Source organism: Rhea pennata, chromosome 1 (genome assembly GCF_028389875.1).
Source record: "Rhea pennata isolate bPtePen1 chromosome 1, bPtePen1.pri, whole genome shotgun sequence".
Classification (NCBI taxonomy): Eukaryota; Metazoa; Chordata; class Aves; order Rheiformes; family Rheidae; genus Rhea; species Rhea pennata.
In genome coordinates, this window is record NC_084663.1 from 77,275,317 (window position 1) to 77,296,435 (window position 21,119).

Sequence of the window (21,119 nt, forward strand, 5' to 3'; positions counted from 1 at the left end):
TTTCAATTCTTCAGAATTGAATCTAACACAGAATGAAAATTTTTCTACTTAAAGTATGGAACATTGATGCCTCTCTAAGTGCAGCATTTGCAATGTTAGCATCATCGCTGAAACAATTAAATTAAGACTCTCTTACAGGTCTTTCAGCTGCTCCTGAACTTCATCTATTTTCAGAAACAATCTGTTCCTCTTTGACACCCCAAAATGGCAAAAATGAGTGTTCCATTATGCTGTAAGAACAACTAAACAACAGTCTTGAACTTGATAAGAAAACTATAACCTTCATTTATGTTCACAACTTCACTTTCCACAAAAAGTACATTTTGTAGAGAGAATTTAAGAACTTTATCTTGGAAATGCACCTTTCTTCAGGCAGATTTAGCTCGTAGATCTGCTTCTAGATTCTGCCTCTAAAGAAATATTAGGAAAAATTTAAAGGAAGCATAAGAAAACCTAACATTGGCTTTAATAATAGAAAGTTGTTCACATATAGAAATAGATTTCTAATGCTCACACAGGAAGAAATATATTAACAGTTGATAATCATGAGTCTAAGTCTCAGAAGAAAACTATAGAATACTAAAGCCCATAACAAAAAATGTGTTGAAAATGACATCAAAAATTTGGAGAAAGGAGGTAGAAATTGGGAATAGTAAATATATTATTTAGGTAGGAAACTTTTGCTTGATGTTAAAAAAAAAAAAAAAAAAAAAAAACAGTGAGTGTAAATCCCCTAGCACTTTCACTTTTACCCAGCCAGTCTTGCATCAGCCTGGCATAATTTCAGATCAGTTCAATTCATTGAACCAAAACTTTATACTGGGATAGGTGGAGAAAAAGCAAGTTAAGTTGGTAAGAGAATATGTGAGTCTAAATCTTGACCAGAAAGGTTGATACTTACACCTCTTCTTTAACTGCAGAATCACATCAGTGATTTGTGATGCATCTTACAAAAAGCATATATTTACACTTCATTTTCTTCTTTCACAATGAACACACAGGGTTTTTTATGGCTTTTCATTGTATGCTCCCAAAAGAAAACTGATTTTTCTTTTTTCCTCACAGATTTTTTGTAACTCTGCTGTTCAACTTTCACTGAAGATAGACTGCAAGGAACACAGCATCAAATAATTTAGGATTTATTCAGCCAAATAAGTGTGCTGAACTACACAGGCCTTGGCACCAGACAGGAACAGAGCAGAATACACATAAATGACAAAACAAACTTTGAAACTGTATTTGTACCTGAGGTAGCACTGCTGGTCCTTGTCCTGCCAACCTCTGCAAGGAGCTGACCTGAGGAACTTTAATGGGCACTGCAGTGATAGTTCCCAAAGTCTGTTGGAAAAAAAACAATTGAACACAATTTGAAACACTTGCAAAGCTGCCCCAGATGGACTCTGCCCTACCCAGCAGCTCCTTTTCAACTCTTTTGTTCAGCTCTTCCCCCAGCTCATAACAGAAGAGAGCAATACCTCAGTCCATTTGAAGCTCACTCTCTCCCTCTCTCCCTCCTCCTCCTCTCTCTCTCTCTCTCTCTCTCTCTCTCTTTCTCTCTCGTCTTAAGAGCAGGAAAGGTCTTCCTTCTTGTTAACTTCCCCTTCAAAGCACTATTAATTAAAGTATATTGTCTCCTTAGAGCATTTTGTGAGTCTGAGTGCAAAGGATATGTCTCATCATTGTTTAGATTTTTGGTACACATGGAAAATACGAGTGTGCTGCCACGACTGAAAGCTGTGTAGGCATTAGCTTGTTTTCAGATCTGAAGAAAGGTGTAACGCATTACAGTAAAACTTCAAATTCTGCATTGGTAAATGATGCATTTCATGGTAGCCAGGGTCACAAGGAACATTTACTTAGTGAATAGTAAATACTGAATTATTAAAATTGAAAGCTACTTATAAATCTAGTATAGCATACCACAACATTCAACTAAGATGGCATCCATGTAGTCCAACAGAGCCACAGTAGGGTCAGCTACTGTGATTCATGTTTATTCTCTCTACTCATCCTTAGTTGCATAATAATTTTATTTGAATCTTACCCATGAGATTTGACTTAGTTCCTTCTATAAGCAAATACTATGTTGTGAACTACATAAAGTTGACTTGGCAGATAGTAAAGTGATATTTTTAACGCAGTATTATCTTTATGCCTTATGAATGAAGTTAGATACAGAGTGGTGAGCAAAACATGGTTTTGTGATACCGAATCAAGTACACATACATCTTTCCTCCCTAAAAATATCTAGGTAGTGCCAATCCTTTGCTCACTTCTCACGTAGCTATAACGATAAAGATACCTATACATCTGTGTAAATGAGTTCTACTGTAGATGGTCTGAAGCTCGCATCTTTTTACAAGCTTCACCCACAGACACTCTGATAATATTGGACTGGCGACATTGTAAAAACTTGTACCTATTTTCCACACTAAAAGAAACAGGCAACTTACATGGTTAAAATTGAGTCCTACCTCTGAAGGACATTGCTAACTTTTCCCCTTTGCCCTCTTTCATGCACATATCCTCCCATACAGAGTTAATATTTTGCTTAACTGGCCAATACTCTTAAAATAGGTTTTGTAACTTTTATCTAACCTTTCTTAATTATGTTGGGAAGACATAGTAATAGAAGCAAGTGCACGACTGTCATTGTAAGAGCAAGAGACATTTTGTCTCTGGCCACAGAAAGTTACCAGGTTGACAGAAATGTCTAATAATCAAAAAAAGAACAGATTCATTTGGATTTCTCTACATCCATTTCTCTCCAAAACAAAGATATCTGATCACAGCCAGTAAGATAAAAGTATGTTAATACTCTCCAACTGGGAAACGAAATAAAGAGGAAACTAAATATACTGTAATCAGAAATCAAAGATAAATTGTTTCAGGTTCATGCTGATATGTTCTTCTCAGATCACAACACCAGAGTGGTAAAATAAGGTACTTTATTTTAACTATAGTGTTTGATAAGAATACTATGTATCTTCATGCAGAGTATCTCCAAAAATCTTGTCCTAAACAGTTTTTAATTTCAGCTCTACCATTCCTCCTGGAGACAACTGGGTTTGTGATGTTATATATTCAGGAAAGATTAAAATGTGCGTTAAGAGTTGGCTGAGTTAACCAAAAAGGAGACCTATGCAGTTAAAAACACGTAGACAATTTTTCCTGAGTACTCATGGATTATCAGTACCCTGGATTATCCATGAAAAAATACACTCCATTCAAATACTCTCTTGAGCAGCAGCAGAAGAAAAGCATCATTGCCACCCATGGAGGCAATGACAAGCAGTTACACCTTCCTGCTTAAGTGAAGGTCTTGGCAGCAGGAGAATGAGGAAAAGAAGGGAGTGTTCTGCAGGGATAACTGCAGTTACCCCTCTAGGAGTGAAACATGGGATAAAAAGAACGGAGAAGGATCCTATAAACTATCCAAATGAAAGACTTTATTGCTCTTCTACTGTATCACTGTCTCAGAATTTGGGAAAGAGGATGTGATGAGTTCCTGTAGGGTTTGGAGAGGAGAACTTGCGCTGCCAACTTTTACTATTGCGACTCATTGAACATATTACAGCTTCTTATTTTATACTAGCATGAACTAAAATTAATTCAGTCCAGTTATTTTGCTTTTAAAGCGAACACCAGAACAAATTTCCAAACCCACACTAGGAGAGCTGAAATTTTGTCATTCAATATGATCTGTGTTTTTCCTCCATCCCCCACATTCTTTATAAATAGATTTCATTTGTAAAGCAATGTGCCCAAGTTTTTCCTGGAAGCATCAGAGGCCCCACAACTTCTCTGGGGCTGCAGATGCACCCTCTGTGGCCAGCTAAAACAAGTGCTTCTTTCTAGAAGGTTGTGCTGAAAGTGTAGCTGCATCTCTCATCATTTTTATACATGCTACCACAGACCTAGAAAACGCACATTCTGATACTCATATCCCTACAGATACTGGATTTGCAGGAGTTTTCAGACTGGTCAACAGAATACCACATATTAAAATCAGAAATGCTGACATTGAATGGATTGGGAATCAACTATAAAGAAAAGTTAGATAAGATAGGGTTATCAATTGGTAGGATACACAGAACTCCGTGTGTCTGAGTAATAAATCTTTTTCCTTCTACTACTACAAGTATCAACCACAAGCAAAAAAATAAATCTGTCTAAAATAGAATGCTTCTATCCCATGTGAAAGGAGAGCATCTCAGCCTATGTATGCATTACTGTGCATGTTTAAATCTGTTAGGTTTAAATACACAGAACAACTGAGCCAAAAGGAATGTGAATGAGTGAAGAAACAAGAAACACCATAAAACTGTACTGTTCTCTTAGCTTCACTTGAAAACAAAGCCAGAATGTATTGTCTAAGGATATCAGAGAAATGAAATATCATTACTTCTGTCACCTGCATTCTCAAAAAAATCTTCAGATTTATTTTCCTGATTTAGGAGTACTGCAGCTATCTCAAGAGAACAGAAACAAATTATGGCATTCTAAGGTTATGAAATTTTCAGTGACAAAGATGCAGCCTACTGTTTACAAATCTTTTATAGGAAAGATCTGTTATTTAACATTCAAGGAAACAATGTCAGGATAAAAATCACATGGTCAAGAGAAAAATCAAAATATTAAGCTCATAATAATAGCACTCTAATATGTTGCAACAGAAAAATATTTGAGAGTCTATTTTATTTTTCACTATTTACATTATTTTTCTCAGCTTGGACAATTAATAGTTTAACCTATTCTATCAGCAGATTTCAATGACAGTAAACTCTGTACTTTTCCCGTAACACATTTCATGTTTTATCTCAGGATGCTTCACCTAAGTCAGTATTATTGTCTCCATTTTAGCGATGAAAAAATTTGAGGTTCAGACGTAATGTAACGTTGTCAGAGCCAGACTGTTGCACAGGTGGAAATGCAAGCCAGACTTCTTTTCTCCAGTGTGTCATTCACATGACTGATTAATCTCATCTCATCTGCTGATACACAGTCAAATCTGAGTGGCCTAATTTTTAACTCAGATTTTAATTATCAGGCCAGCATGTCTCCATGATGATGAGTCAAAGTGGGTAAAGCACATAAAACAGGGAATCACTGTTAGTCTCTGTGGAATGACTGAGGTGTGGGAGTTAGAACTGATAGCAGGGCAATTTGACTCTGGATACATTTTCAGCTTTTCAAAAAACTGTTTTGTTCCAGTTTAACTTGTAAATAGAAGAGTAGATAAAGCTACCTGCTTGGCAAACAAAAAAGTAAATATCCATATCTCATGTTACAGGCTAGGCAATGAGAACTGGAAAAACTCCCAGCTGCTCAAACTATGCCATGACAAACACTGCTCACCTTAATACTTCAGTTCTAGTCAAGTCCTCTGCTCAAGGCTATGGACTCCAAGAAGAGAGTAAGCAAGAGCTCTCTCCTCTAAAAAGTGAAATAATCTTTTTTTTCTCTTGTTGCCAGTGCCAACTGCTTTCACTCATAAACCGTCCAGGCTTTCCATGGTGAGCCTGGTGGATCAAATACATGTCACTCACTAATTCTACACTATCTTTTTCATCCATGTGGGGCTTTTTTTTTTTCTCTCCTTCCTTTCTTTCCGATTTGTCCAAAGAGCAAGCTGGTGCACATTCTTATAAACCTTTAATTAACAAGCTGAAAAGACATTTTTCTGGCAATGCCTGACCTTTAAGCACTTTGTATGAATTTATTGATACCAGCAGAAACAATAATTTAAAAGGTTATTTTATGAGTGCTGAATAGTTTATGGCAGCACTTTTGTCAAGATAAATGAGTTTCTTATTACTACATTTACAGCTCTAAGCATTTTAATAAAAAAGGTCTATAAAAGTCAAAGATAACTTCAAATCTCTCCTCTCTCTAAGTCTACTTGGGCTTTTCTAGTGACCCTCTGAATTACCTACAATGTGGAAGCAGTACTGAAATGTGCAGCAACGGGGGAAAGTTCAGAGTCAAGTTTCAGTTTGCCTCAGAATTCTTTTGATTTGATTTTATGGATTTACTATTTTACAATGAGAAAAATTTTCAGATATAAACAAATTCATCAGGTGTATTTTCCACTGCCTAACTCACTAAATTTTACATCAAGCAGCACTTGTTATGGGCAGGCATCTAGGAGCTTGTGACCCTTAGCTACCTTTACCACAAGCACCAGCCCCAGACCTCAACTGTAACAGAAATTTCAACCCCCTGCATCACTCATTTGTAGGAGTTAATGGCTAATGAACACATATGGCTGCAATACCAACCACCTCCAGTCTCGTATCTGCAGTGACCTATCCAGGGTAGACATCTAGCTGGCATGCTAGGGGAGTCTTTTGTGCATGAGTGAGCCACAGATGCTCTTGGACAAGAGCCACAGCACGCCTACTGAGCAGGTGACCTGCAAATCTCAGCTCGTGGGTAAATGTCAGCCAACAGCACGCTCTGAAGGGTCATGGTTTGAACTGCAAACAGGTGAGAAGCAACTGACAGAATCTTTATAAGTGAGCAGTTTACTCACTAAGAACATGATAATTAAAAAAGAAAAGAAAAAACCCTAAAGCCCCAGAATAGGACACTGATACTAAAAGACAAAGCACAGTTCCTCCTGTATATCCGAAAGAAAAGGGAAAAATGTAGGAGATGTTGCCAAGTGTAGCTAAAAAAAATCACCTCTCCCCCTGAGTTTTTCTATTAATACCCAAAAGCATTGCAACTATTTGCTGTATTTTCTTCTCCTATACTTCTCCTGCATTAAATCAACAGAGTCCCTTGAGCAAGGCACTCTCAAAAAGAACGGAGAGCAAGAGGAGGACAGGGACAATGGCAAGGGGACAACGGAAAAAGTGAAAAGATGGTAAAGATGGTTAGCAAATGAAAGGCTGCTGGGGCAGAAAGAGAGATCAGGTCTGCAGGGTCGAGGACCAGATTAAGGGCCATACATTTGGTTCCCTATTGCCTATTGTCTTACAACTTTTTTAGTCAATGCCTGAGTTTTTAAATCCATGACTTATACATATTTGTGAGTTTAGTAAACTTCTGCATTTCAGCCCCGAAAGAATAGAACAGTATCTCCACTTAACTGAAAGATATTTATATTTTGATCAGTTTGGGTAGATAAGATTGTTAGATTGTCTCTTACTATGCTTGCTTTGAATTATAAATTATTTTCCACTCTCATTTGCATGTACTAATAAAAGCTTAAGGACCTCTTCCTATGATTCATTATTTGGACAAACTCACTGTTGAGTTTGGATACATGAACAATTTAGGATTAAATCCCAGAGGTAAAACTGTTAGGGGACATAACTCCTCCAATTACAGAATTATACTAGTACAGATAAAATTGCTGAAGTCAATCACTGAAGAAAATCAGGTTCAGTGAGTAGCAAAAGGTTAAACAGCTACTGGTGGGAAGCCTTTCACTACAGCATGTTACCAAAACAAATACTTAACTCAGGAACATACGGACTTGTTACATCTTAGCAGAACAGTTCAATTATTTTTGAGCTCAACTGACACTGCATTGTTACATTATTTGCAAACTATTTTACACTGACATCAATACTGCAGCATAAATGTTGCGTTCCTACAAAGTACTATAGAACTGCTAATCTTTTTTGTTTTTTTTTTTTTTAAGTACATACGCATCTCTCTAAGATCTAGGTCTTCTTGTTGCAAAAAAGACACTTAAGCTATTAAAAAAATGTTTTTGTCTGTTATGTGTTCAATATTGGCAACAACAGTTTTACAGAATGGATTTTTAATGTGGTAGTGACAGGGGAACAGATTGCTATGGCAACAGCAAAGATGAAAATTCTTAACCTGAATGGATCATCACTGAAATAATTGCAAGGTTTTTTTACCCATTCTACATTCATTTTACAACTGAATGCTGCATTCAACTTTGAACTTGCTTCATGTAAATGCCAAGCACTAAATGCAACCTCCAAGTTCATTTGACTTAAAACTTGCTGCATGTTACTTCTGTAATCCAAGATAGTTACTGTTCTCTAGCTTCCATAAACATCTGAATACCATTATTTTTCCTTATACTCCAACAATAAAATACAATGTGCACTTGGATATAATTTTGACGTTCTTGCAAAATATACATACATATATATTTTTTCTTTCCTGTGGGAAAAGAAAACCTTGTGCTGTGGAAAATCATTCCTAATTTTCGAAGTATGATGAAATCACTATACATGGCATTTCTAAAAATTTGGTGGAACAGTGTCATATTTCAGTTTCATGCTCAAGTTGCATCGCAGAGACTGAACTACATACATTTTGTGTAAACAATAGTTAAACTGAGATTTCACAGAAATTTAAAGAATTCTATTCTAGCTTTTAGAAGTAAGAGCTTGTTTTCTCCACTTCCTTTCTCTCTAAACAGAATTCATTTATCATGTTCTTGTATGCATGTTTGTTATTACTACAAGGTAGACATTCAATCAGAGGCTAACAAGCCCTGTCGTATTTTTTCTTTCTTATATATCAGTATTTTTTGAAATGATCATTTCTTTGGACACTAAAATTACCCTTCCAAGCAATTGCCATTACAGCCAACTAACAAAGACTCAAACTAAGACAGATGCTGCTGCACTGAAGCAGCTACAACTGCTCCCACTGCCTGTTAGTAAGGTCCAGTAAGAGGGTAGTAACAAGCAGCAGGAGGCAAGCTACCACCTTCAATTCCTAAAACTGCTTTGAAAGTGACAGTGTGACCGAATTCTTGATTGTTGATGATGCAAAACTACTAATTTCTTTCACCACCACTCATCTGCAAGGGAACAGACAGTGATATCAAAGCTCACAAGGGTATCAGAGCAGTATACACAAAGATAAAGGAAATAATTTATCCCCACTTCTACCACGTCTCTTACACTTTTCAAACCACCATCTTTACTTCTTGCTACTTATTTATTCCCATCTGAACGACTCAAAAAACAGAAACTCAGTTTGAACACATTATGGACAAGTACTCTATCAAAGGAAAAACACGCTAAGTAAAGTTCATGAGTTTCCTTGAAGTCCCATCTCTTACTTACTCAAGGGGACAGATGCTATGGCAAATATCTAGTCTTAAATTCAGGTTCCATCCCATTATTTATTGGTTAGTACTTTGTTTTATTTAAAGGCACAGTTGTTTTTATCAAAGGAAACAGTCAGGATCTTTGGTTCATCATTAGATCACACTCTAGCTTCTAAAAAAAAAGAGAGAGAGAGAGAGAGAGAGAAAGTTTGGTTATGTGAACTGCATTAGCCTGAATATACCAGTTCTGTGATTTGATACTTTGTTCAGAAATCAAATTCAATTAATTAAGTCTCCAGCTACTGCACAAATGAGTTGCAACATCACTCAGCAGCTGTGATCACAACTACAGTCTCTTCTTCAGCCGATTCCTAAAAGATTTGCTGTTTAAGGACTAAACTGTTCCAGCTTGTTGTTGTTTTTAAAGACTAATGGCTTCAAATTACTTATTCTCTGTTCACAGGATGCAGAAAATATTTCTGAGTGAAGGAAAAATGCATGTACTGTGTGTCACACAGAGCAGACTCCAGCCTATCTCTAAAGCTGGTTCAGGCATGCATAAAAGAATACTCAGCAGGGGCACTTTAAAGCAGCTGCTTTAGTCCTACTACCATAACTCAGTTGAAGGACATGAGGATTGGGGTAGAGGAAGAGGATGAGGAGGGAGGAAGAATAATGGAGGAAATAACCATCATTCCTTGGTAATTTAAGAATCAGCACCTATCAAAAAGGCCCCTGCTGCTATTAGTAGCTAGTGAAAATTACTGTACCCTCCATATCATTCCATCTCAGCACCCATAGGGCATGAAGCTGTTTTTGCAACTTCTTGCTCTGAGCTTTCATTATACATTCTTCATTCACACTGACGAACTGGAAAACATGAGGGGAGAGACAGCTGAAGACAATCTAATTGCTCATTGCCACACAGTCCCTTTTGTCAGATGCTGTGCTGAGCTAATTCAGCTTACTAACCAGGAAAAAGAAAGTTTTCAGTTGCTTGAATTAGCTTAGGAAAGCACCCAACAAGGAATGGAGTAAGGACATGCACGGAAACAATGTTTCTGGAGACTGGGGGCAAGAGAAGGGGAACAGAAAAAATGAATGATGGTTGCAACCTTTTTGGAGGCAGCAAGCTATTAGATCAAATCAGCTGTCATAACTGTATGCTGTTACCATGCCTTGCGTATAAAATCTGTTGGAAGGAATGTGAAGAATTGGCCTAAATTCCACATAAAATGTATATAAATGTGACTGATGTTAAAATTCTGCTGTTAATACAATTACAGTTAGAAAAAGGAAACAGTAACTTTCCCAAGCAGTCTTAATTTGAATGTGCAGAACGTCCCATGAGCTTGCTTTATTTACTTTTTAGGCAGACTACCCAGCAATATTGAGCCGCCTGCCCATCAACAAAACCCAGTGGGAAATACTGCTTTAGTACAGCACGGCTGAATTACCATTACTATTGAATTCTTAACTTTCATATTCCATAGTTCTGGGATTGTAGCTGTCAAAATCACTGTCGATATTGTTACTTATGTGCCTACTTCCAATTAAAAGAAAATATTGAAAATATAGAAGGCAGCTGAGTTGGCTTTGGACAATGATAAACTCTACAGAATTCACTTATAAATGTAGTTGATTTTTAGAAGAATGATCCAAATAGAAGGGCTGATCTTTTATGTAGATTTGTTCAGACAATAACATGATATGGTAAATTTATATATATATATATAAATACATATGTATGCACACACACACAATATGGATGTGAATACACACACACACATTTCAGAATACATAATAATATATTACACATAATACTTCCCAAAGTTGTAAATATACTGAAATGAGTACCTACTAGAACAAGTATTTCCCCACAATGATAAAACCAGAAAATCTTAGAGACAATGAGAAAGTCTCTTCTCCTTCCTAAGGCACTGCATTAATGTTACTGCAGCAGATCCAGCCTTATGAAGAATAAAATCAGCAAAGGCTCCTCTGTCTCAGAGCCCAGAAATTAAATGTTTCTAGCATGCAGAAACTGTGATATCAAAAACAGAGAAAGAAATCAAAGCACAACTCTGGCCTACCATCTAGCTCATCTGACTTTTTCTGGGTCCTAATTACGACGTTTGGTCCTGCTAGTCCTAGATAAACCTGTACACTGGAACATCTTCCAAAGTCCTAGAAGGCTGAGTTTCAGAAAAAGCCACAGTGTGGCTATGTCCAACCTGGCTCCGGCTAAAAGGTTCAAAAACATATTCTCAAAACATTCTGCTTAGCTGCTGTCCAATCTTAGAGACAACTAAATCCTTATTTATGCACCTTGGATTAAACCAGTAACTTTCTGTAGGTGCCTGGAGATCTGCTTGTTGACAAGCCTGGAAGCCTGACCTTAAAGGCATTCAACAACTTAGCATCTAGAACCAAATCCAAAAGAGGACAGAGATATTTCACTGTACAATGTCCAACTGTTGGAGCCTTACTGAAGCTGGTAGGTAGGAACTGAAGCTTCTCCATGAAGGGTGGACACTTTGGGGAGAAATTTGCAACCAGTGTCCCAGGCTGGAAGCTATGTAGAGCGTCAGTAGGACTGTTCTGCTGCATTACCGTCTCTAGGTCTTGGTACTCTGCTCTGAATTAAGAGACCTGCTTCTCTCCCACCTGGGATTTGTATTCCTAAACACCCTCTTCAATGTGAACATTCAACTACTTTCATTCAAAACACACTTAAAGGAGGCTATTCTTCCCTTTCTTCTTCCTTCAGTCTTTCCTTTCAACTGATTTCTCAGGAATAAAATCGTATACTCCAAAGAAGGAAGATCTCAGTTCCCAATTAGCCTGGACTCTCTGGTAAGCCATTTAACCATCAGAGCATACTTTGGAGCAAGACTCTCACAGTTTTACCTGTTAAATTTGTCCCTGACAAAAGAAAGAACATAGACTTTATAGTCCAGTCTGAGAGAAGAGAGACCTACAATTCCAAGCAATGTTCTGGCCAGTTTGTTATTCAGCTAACGTAACAGTAGTTCTTGTGATGCCCCAAAACAAAACATTGAGTATGCAGGGAAAACAACTAGTAGAACTGTAGGCACTTACAGATTTCACCTATATCCAGACTTGACAGCAGCCTAATAAATATTCTGATGATCTAAAGTTTGAGTTCAGGACAGCTATGTGCACTTCAGCACTGAAGTACTTTTACAGAGCTAGCCTGTAAAAGTAGCCTTGCTAGAAATAAAAGAGATGAGGAGAAAACATGTCCTGTTTTTAGCTTACAGATTTTTCAAATTAGACACAACAGTAATCACTTCATAAAGGCAAAACTGTGAATATTTACAAGCCCTCACTGTGTTTAGTGAAGGTCTGTGCACAGATCCTTACAGAGATCATTGAAGAGATCAGGTCTTCATTCCACAGCCGTTCCCAGAACAGAATGGGGAAAGAGTTTGTTTTGTTTTGTTTTGTTTTGTTTTTGGACAATGGCATCTTAAATCCACAATAATTGTCAGGGAGATGTACAGCGTACTACCTGAAATTTTTTTAAACTTTTTTAGACTAATTAGCTCTCACTCTGGCAGGGTTATTTATATCATGCCACTGACCCAAAAAGCAAAATGTTGATAAAAGGATACCGTTCAGGTCTTCAGCAGACACAAAAGTTCTGTACACTCTGCATCCTGACAGTGTAAAGTAAAATCTTGAGAATCAGGAGAAACAGGCCTCAAAGGTATGCTTTTAATGAAAAGTTCTCTTTTAAAGAAAATACAATATTCGTTAATGGCAATATAAGTCTATTTTGCTGTTGTGTAATCCTTTAAATAATAGTGAAACATTGTGAGCAGCTTGCTGGTACAACTTTAGTATTACTATCTTTGACTTCAGAGGAGATGTTCCAAATTTACACATTTGAAAATGTGCATAGAACTTGTTCAGTCATACTTAGTTATTGAGGAGACTTATGAACTGAAACTTATTAAAAGAAATAATGAGAAAAGACTATAAATCAAGCTCTAGGATGATTCTGGTTCTGTGTAACAACTTTTAAACTCTGAAAGAATTCCTGGCCAGAGCAACCAGAGTTTGATCTTGTGTTCCTCAAGCCTTGAGAACAAAGGGTAAACATTTTGAACCATCACAATACTTAGTCTGGCTTTAAAGACCACATTAACATCACAGATACACCAGAAACTTGAAGTCTTTGTATTTGCTTGTACTTACAAGGCTGGTTGGGCTTTTCTTTTCAAGCAATACTAATAAATGCAGTGTCATTTCCCATATAACAAGAAATGATAAAAACAGTGATACAAGATGATAGAACATAGATTATTCAAACTTTTGAAATGGCAGTATATTTGGAAAGACAAGGGGAGGGGAAAATGAATATAGTGAAGTTTCACTTTTAAGTAAACATTGAGATATCAGAGAATAGGATGATGGTATTTTTTAGAGTAACTGCTAATTAACTACCACATACAGACTTTTAAAATCAAATCCTGCAGTATCCCTGCCAAATTTCCACAAGATTGTCATTCCTATTATGATAAAACGGCTGTCCTTCTGAATATCTTAATGTATTGATTCTTGAAGTAGAAATGTGTATTACATGAAATTAAAGAAGGCTGACTTGTATTTTTATTTTACACACCTAAGGATAGTAAGCATACAGCTAAAGTTTTTAAATCATCATTAACACTTCAGCAAACCACAGGAAATAATGTTACTTAAATCTTATCAAAACTGCCAGGCACCCTCCAGTATCACCTATTCAATCTCTACTAGTTCAGTGCTGTTGTAGGTAAAAATGAACTTACTTCCAATATAGCCAATCTTGTTGCTTGAATCAGTGAGGGATGCAACAATCAATTTGTTTATAATATCACAGTCCATCAATGTATGTGCAAATTTGATGACACAGTCACTGAACTGGGATCTTACTTAATAAAATCAAACACGAGAAACAGACTAAACAGAAGACTATAATCAGATTTCACTGAAGGGGAAAAAAAATCTGTTGTCTCCATTAACTAAACATCTAGTATAAAATCAGCGGGGATGTGTTCTTATTTTTACTGGCCAAGTCTCCAAGGACAATATTTGGCCAAAGAGCAAAAAGGGCTGACTTTTTGCCTATGCAATAACAAGATCCCTGGACCAAACCTAACATAGCAAATGCTTAGCCTTAAACATGTGATTGGTCCCACGTACTTCAGGCAGACTACCTACATACTAAAAAATGAGACCATTACTCCTCCCTCTTGAAAAAAAAAATTTATGCTTACTTGTTTTTGGAGCTATATTGATCTCCTTTTTCAACAGTGTTTAAACATATTCTTAATGACAATCTAACACTAAGTCATAAGCAACTCCACATAAGAAACTCCACAAAATTGTTTTCACTAATCATTGACACTGTTTTCCTTAAAATGTATTCTGAATCAGAATAAATAAAAAGATTAAGACCTCAGCACAGAAGAAATACACTCAGTTATAAGCACATGATTAATCCTACTGAAGACATGTGAAATACATACATGTTAAACTCAGGGTTATGCTCAAATGAAGGACAATATATCAATCTGTTCTCTGAAAATACGATAGTGAAGCCTGATTGCAAGATCAAGAAAAAGCATTTTGGTTTGTCTTACCTTGCCTGGTACCTGGCCTATTTTAAAAGGGCCTATGTTTCAGTTTTCGTAATGATAAATTCCAAGTCCAATGCAAGCCTTTCCGCCCCCAGGTCAAAAATGTGACTCAAGTCTACAGTGCACCTTCTGCACAAGAATTGTCTGCACTGAAGCAAAATCAAGCCCAAGAATGATTTAAAAGCAGTCAAAGAAGAAGCAGACCCATGATAAATAAAAGTTAGTTAACTAGTCTTTTCCCACACATACATGAGAATCAGAAACACACGATATAGCTGTTAACAGCCATCCGCCAACGCTCTGTCCTTGTCACTGATGGGAATTGAAATATATATCTCTTGCCATTCAGTTATTCTCTAAATTTAGAGATGAACAAATGTGGCTAAATTTGGATCAAATCACTCTCTGACTCACATTATCCTGCTAGGTATAAATCCTTCATACATCATACACAGAAAAGGCCACTGAATGTAATACACAATCCCTTACCTTTAAAATATACTGCATGCAGTCAAAGCAACAAATAGTAAAAAAAAAATATATAATTAAATCACAGGAAGCCTATACAAATAATTCTGATATAAGCACCAGAAAAGTGCTCATGTGTTTAAGTATGCACTCAGGAAGCTAGGTCTTCAGCTAATATATAACTACATTACTTTGAGCACAACTCTATAAAGTCCTAAGCTGTGAGGCTCTGACCTTTTGTATAGGAATATCTCCACAGATAGATTTTTTTTTCTTTCATGCACATATACAAATACTTCTAATTGCTTACTGTGTAGCAATTTAACTTGACTCTTTATAAAATGGCTGTGATGTGAAGATAACAACTAAACCCTAACATCAATAAGTGCTAATAAATATTAATATAACATAAGCACCACTTTTACTGCAATGTGAAACCAGTTTATTATCCACAGATGAAATCAAATTGCTGGCTTTATTACTGTCAGGAATGACTTCTAAGATATTTCTATTTACTACTTGAGTATTCATCAGCACTCTGTATTTACAGCATCCTCTCTCTCTCCCTCCCTCTCTCCTAGTCATACATAAGATAATTTAAGAGCAGTATTTTCTGCTACAGTTTGCCAATTAATTTAAATATAGACTCAATACATATTAGAAGATTAGTACCAGACCCACTGTCAAATCTTGATACAGTTCTAACATCAATAGGAAATCTTACCATACTTGTGTTTGTACTATGAACATTGAAAGATGATAAATAGGAGTGTGCAGACCAGTACCAAACATTCAAATTCCTAAAAATCATTCAGCTGCCTCATAAACTACAAGGATAATGAAAAAAAACACCTTTTGGTGATAACCAAAACTAAGATGTTTGGCTATATTCCCAAAGCCTTTCATTTCCTAAAGTGGTGCTTTTTATTAAAGTAACAGTACATGCAGAATAAGTAGATGTTTTTATGTATCCTGTAATTTAGAAAACCTAAGAGATGATTTCCCCACCCCCAAAGTTGATCATCTTTCATTATTACAAACTGCACTTCAATTTCAAATCACACAGCCCTCAAATTTTCTATCCATCCCCTTCCATTCTTGCCCCCCCTCCCCTTTTAAATAGAACTAACTTGAAAACTCTGACATTTGCAAGAATGCTTGCCTGGTAATTTACGTGAGGCACAGACAGCCTCAAATTACAATGAAACAGCTCCAGTGTATTACCATTTTTAGAGCACTCTTTGGCTTTCTAAAGTGAATCAAAGCTCTCCATGGGAGCTCCTCTGATTAGTGTCAAAACAACGTGTTATAAACTCAGAGCATTAGAACAAGGGATGCTGAACTTTATTTGTTTACATGGGTGGCATATAAATATATATAAAAATATCACAGAAACTTCTATAACAGGACTGCCTATATATTACTATATTTTAAGATCTTCTTTACTAGGAAGTTGAAACAGCTCCCTAGAAAAGGTGTGAAATTTAGAAGCATACGTTTTCCCCTCTTGGTCTCTTTTGGTTGATTCTCTACGCAAGTCAATTAATTACTTCGAAACTGTCTAGAAGGACCTAGATGATATGAACAGGCTGAAAGCTCATTCACTCTCTTGCTGTATCAGGAATCACTGACAAAATGAAAGTAACTTCAGTTATCTCCTTTTTCTGCTCATATTCTTTGGTAGAGATTCTTCTCAGATACTTGCAGGGGGAAAACCTATTCCATAAATACTAAAGTAGCATCCATATCTGCACTCCAGTTCACATGAACCTAGACAGTGGACATTTAGTGATAGGAACCAGAAAGCAGAACTATAGTGCGTTCTCCAAAATTGCATCTTTCTGTTGTTTCCTAGGGGTTTAAGTTCCTGTAGGGCGCTGTCTGTTTGGCAGTCCCCACAGAAACATGTTTAGCAAGGTTGCTCCTAGATCCTTACAGCAAAGCATCAGACAATCAGTGTGAGTCCACTCTTGCTTGCTCTTTCCTGCTGAATAATCCACTGCCTTCACTAGAAATGTTTGGCTATGGAAGGAATACCATGTTGTGCCTAATCAGGTTTTATTCAGTGTTTATTCAGTCATTGATACCAGTGGGTGTTTGACCCTATTGTTGACCAAATGAAAACACAGATTGAGAAAAGCAGAAATCCATGTACTTCAGATGTATTGACCACATATGTATGTCTGGGACATTTAAAAAGGAAGCCATTTATAATCAGGAAGCGTAAGTGCTTATTCTGAATCTGACATTTAAATATCCCATCAACAGCAACCAGCATTGCAAAATGGTTTAATTAACCTGAAAGGATGTAATTTTATGCTATTTAGCAAGAAATACAAAATTTAAAGTGCTTTTATGCAGGATATATCTGAATAATAAAGCCAAATTCAGCTCTGAGCTACCCGTATGTGAATATGGAGTAAATTCATGTACCTCACTTAATAAATCTGCAACTAGCATGGTGTAAATACACACAGAAACTGTCACACATACTCTATAATCTATTTCCTAAAATTACTATGCTTTTTACTGCACTGTAATGGTAAAGTTAAAAGTTAGTAAAGTCCCAGTGACAGAATGGACCACAGGATTTTGCATGGGGCTCTGAATCTTTGGGGTTACCCCTTCCCTTGTCTTTTTCTAAATTTCTCTGAGACACCTCTCCCCTTCTACATTTACAACTACATCCCGAAGATTACTTGTCTTAAAGCTACCAAAGGATGATCCAAGAGATTGAAAATACGATACTGAATACTTCCACCGTAAGCAAATGATCAGAAGCCAATCTTGGTCAGTACTAGATCTTTCTACTACATATCCTTTGAGGTCCAATATTAAAGCAATTCAATGTCTCTGTCCTACACATAGGCACGTCACGGTTGACATCCTTCTGAAAGCCACAGCAGACAATCTCTGACAGTGTGGTCTACTGGACAAAATATAAGACTGTGATGATCGTTGTGGATAAATCTGAGCTCTCTCCTGCTGTGTGACCCTAGAAGTTGTTTCATCTCTCTACATCCTGATTTCCCCAGGAATTTCATTTTGAATGCTTGGATTGTATGCTCTTTAGCTGACACTCTCTCCAGCATGCATGGAGAACAAACAGGAAGGATAACCAAGAGGTCAACATGTTAAATGAGGCTCTGCGCCTCTCTGAGCGCTCTTCAGAGTGTCTACATGCCCCCAGGCAAGACACTTGGCCCTAGATACCTCAAACCAAAGTTCCAATAGGATATACACTAAGGAAAAACTGTTTTACTGTGAGGGTGACTGAACAGCAGAACAGATTGCCCAGAGAGGTTGTGGAGACTTCATCTTTGGAGATATTCAAAAACTGTCTGGACAGGTTCCTGGGTAATCTGCTCTAGGTGACCCTGCTTGAACACAGGGGGTGGAATAGATGATCTCTAAAGGTCCTTCTAGCCTCAACCATTTTGTGATTCTGTTCTGTGGTATTTCAGAGAATGTAGGTCTTTATCTCTCTGACTGGGTCTACACAATCCTGTTGCAACATCAGCAAATCCCTTCATGTCAAATCCCTATCCACACTGCTGTCCTTCACAGCAGCTCAAATGGTGTCCCCCAGAGAGGATTTTAATCGTTAAGAGTTCTCCATAGGTTCCTCTAACGTGGTCTACTTGGATCACACTTCCTTTGCCTACAGTAACTTTGCTCTATGAACCTGTGTCCCACAGGGCACAATGGCAGGGACAGCAGTTCAACCTCACTCTGCAGCTTGCCTGTTCAAAATCTTCCTGCCACAGACTTTTTGCGTAGTTCTCTAATGTATTGCTATTTATAATAGAATGCAATTACCACACCAAGTCCACCACATAAGCTGGCAGAAGCATATAGCTTAGAGTACTAATCTGGCCCCCAGCAGGAGACTCAACTCCCTTTTCATATTTGAAGAGATTGTAAGAAATGGCAGAGTTGGAAGACAGTCAGCAAGAACTGTCATCCGCACACACATCAATGATTGTCCAGTTGCTCTAAATGAGATACCCAGAAACTAGCACCAGTGCCAAAGAAAATGAAGCTGAAGTAAGCTCTCAGCAGAACCCCTCAACATCTGGAAATTCATGAGCCACTGCTAATCAACCCACATTCGGAGAAAGGAATGATCTTATCTGAGGATACTGACAAAATCAGATTGGTCATAAGATCAGCAGCCATGGATTCCAGAAACACAACTGTTTTTTGCTACATTATAGGCAGCCTAGTATGCTTCTGATGCCATCAAGACTCATGGTCCTGATGTCAAAGATTACCAAAATGACCATAGTCATCAAAAGCCACAAGGCACTATCTTCATATTTCGCCTTGCCTAGATCTGTGTGGATCCTCTCGATTTCTCTTTTGTCCTTCTCTCAGCTCACTAGTCAGCATTTCATTCTGGCTGCTGGCACACTGAGATCAGTGCAGAAGCTGAAAATTGAGCAGCAGATCAAGAAGGACATATAAAGGAGATGGGTAAAGAGCTATGGCAAGATCTAAAGTGAGCATGGTCCACGGACTTGTAGGACAATCCGTGTTCCCAAGAATACTGACTGCAGTGTGGACATGTCTGAGGCTTTCTCAGAATGACCTAAAAGGCCAGTAGTGTGGATGTCAATACAATGATCCTGCTCAACACAGCCCATGGGAGTTTCCTGTGAGGGAGCACAAATGGATCATTTGTTTCTCAGTTTTCCAATGGTAAACTCTGGAATAATAGCACTCTAGTCACAATAACTCTATACTGTGAGGATAAATTAACTATTGCCTGTACTCAGACACTACAATAACATGGATCATAGAAGAAAGCTATAGCCACAGATAAATATATCTATAAATAAAACTCTAAGTACTACTGCAATACAAATAATAAATAAAAAGCAAAAAGACTTAGTCATACATGCAGGTGGCTTTCCAATTACAGAGGAAGCACTTTTACAGAGAGCAGAATAGAGCACATAAGTGAAATGGAGAAGAGAAAGGTAATAAATCATTCTGCAAATAAATTATTTTGAAAAATGGCCAAAACAGGCAGAGATATATTCTTAAACTTTTGAAATGGAGTTTTTTCTAGTAAATTGAATAAGCAGATAGCCAAGAGGTATATATGAGCATCCACCTACACATACAAAAGCCATTTTTTCCTGAAAAAAAAAACAGATACCCATGTAGCCTGCTCAAGCTAAACAAGGATACAAGTAGTTCTTTGAGTTGTGGAGTTAATGAAGCGTTTGTGGAGAACAGTTTACTATCTTGCTAAGAATTTATAGCACTATAAATCCTCATACTATATTTTACTTTGAAATAACCTCCCTGTATAGACAAGCCCCGAGATGCAACAGCATGTGCATAGGGAAGCTTGCCAAACTTTTCTCCATCTGACTCAGGGAATACAAGTGCGGGAAGGAAAGACCAGAGAGGAGCAGCAAGCTGCTTTTGGAGTCTCGATGGACAAAAGGGAGTCAGTATCTCGCTAGAATGCTTTCAAAGAGCCACACATAGTAATAGGGGCCTTACGATCAATTAGTGGGAAACCCTACATCAGGATCACAGATAAGAGCCAGTTCTTTATTACAGCAGTATCCAAATGTACCCAGTATCTGCCTCTTACTTCATGAGCCTTTAGGACCTATACTGGATGAATAGTGCACATACAGCAAATGACAGGTAAATACAGAGAACACTGTTTAAGTTGATTAAGCAAGAGCCAATTCCGGCAACAGCTTGACGCCAGGGTCATGGCAAAGTTTAAAGCCAGCAGTGCTGTGCTGTGTAGAGACAGAAATGCTAGCTGCAAACAACTTCACTGTGCAACCAGCAGCGCAGCTGCCTGAGAAGCAAAAGCCACCTCAAGCAGTACCCAGCATACTGCTTCTAGGACATGAAATAACTCTGTAGAGCCACTCTGTGCCATGTTTCTGTGGAGCTACTTTGTCTACTCCTTCCACAGT

The 21,119-nt window shown here is 37.5% G+C and overlaps 1 protein-coding gene across 2 annotated transcripts in view; it reads right to left on the reverse strand.

Moving 5' to 3' along the window:
• Positions 1 to 21,119, reverse strand: part of PHF21B (PHD finger protein 21B) — a 164,897-nt gene that overhangs the window by 42,438 nt on the left and 101,340 nt on the right. For both annotated transcript variants that reach the window (XM_062570781.1, XM_062570771.1), the window contains one exon: positions 1,246 to 1,338. In XM_062570781.1, coding sequence (XP_062426765.1) covers positions 1,246 to 1,338 — 93 coding nt within the window. The remainder of the gene's footprint in view (positions 1 to 1,245; positions 1,339 to 21,119) is intronic.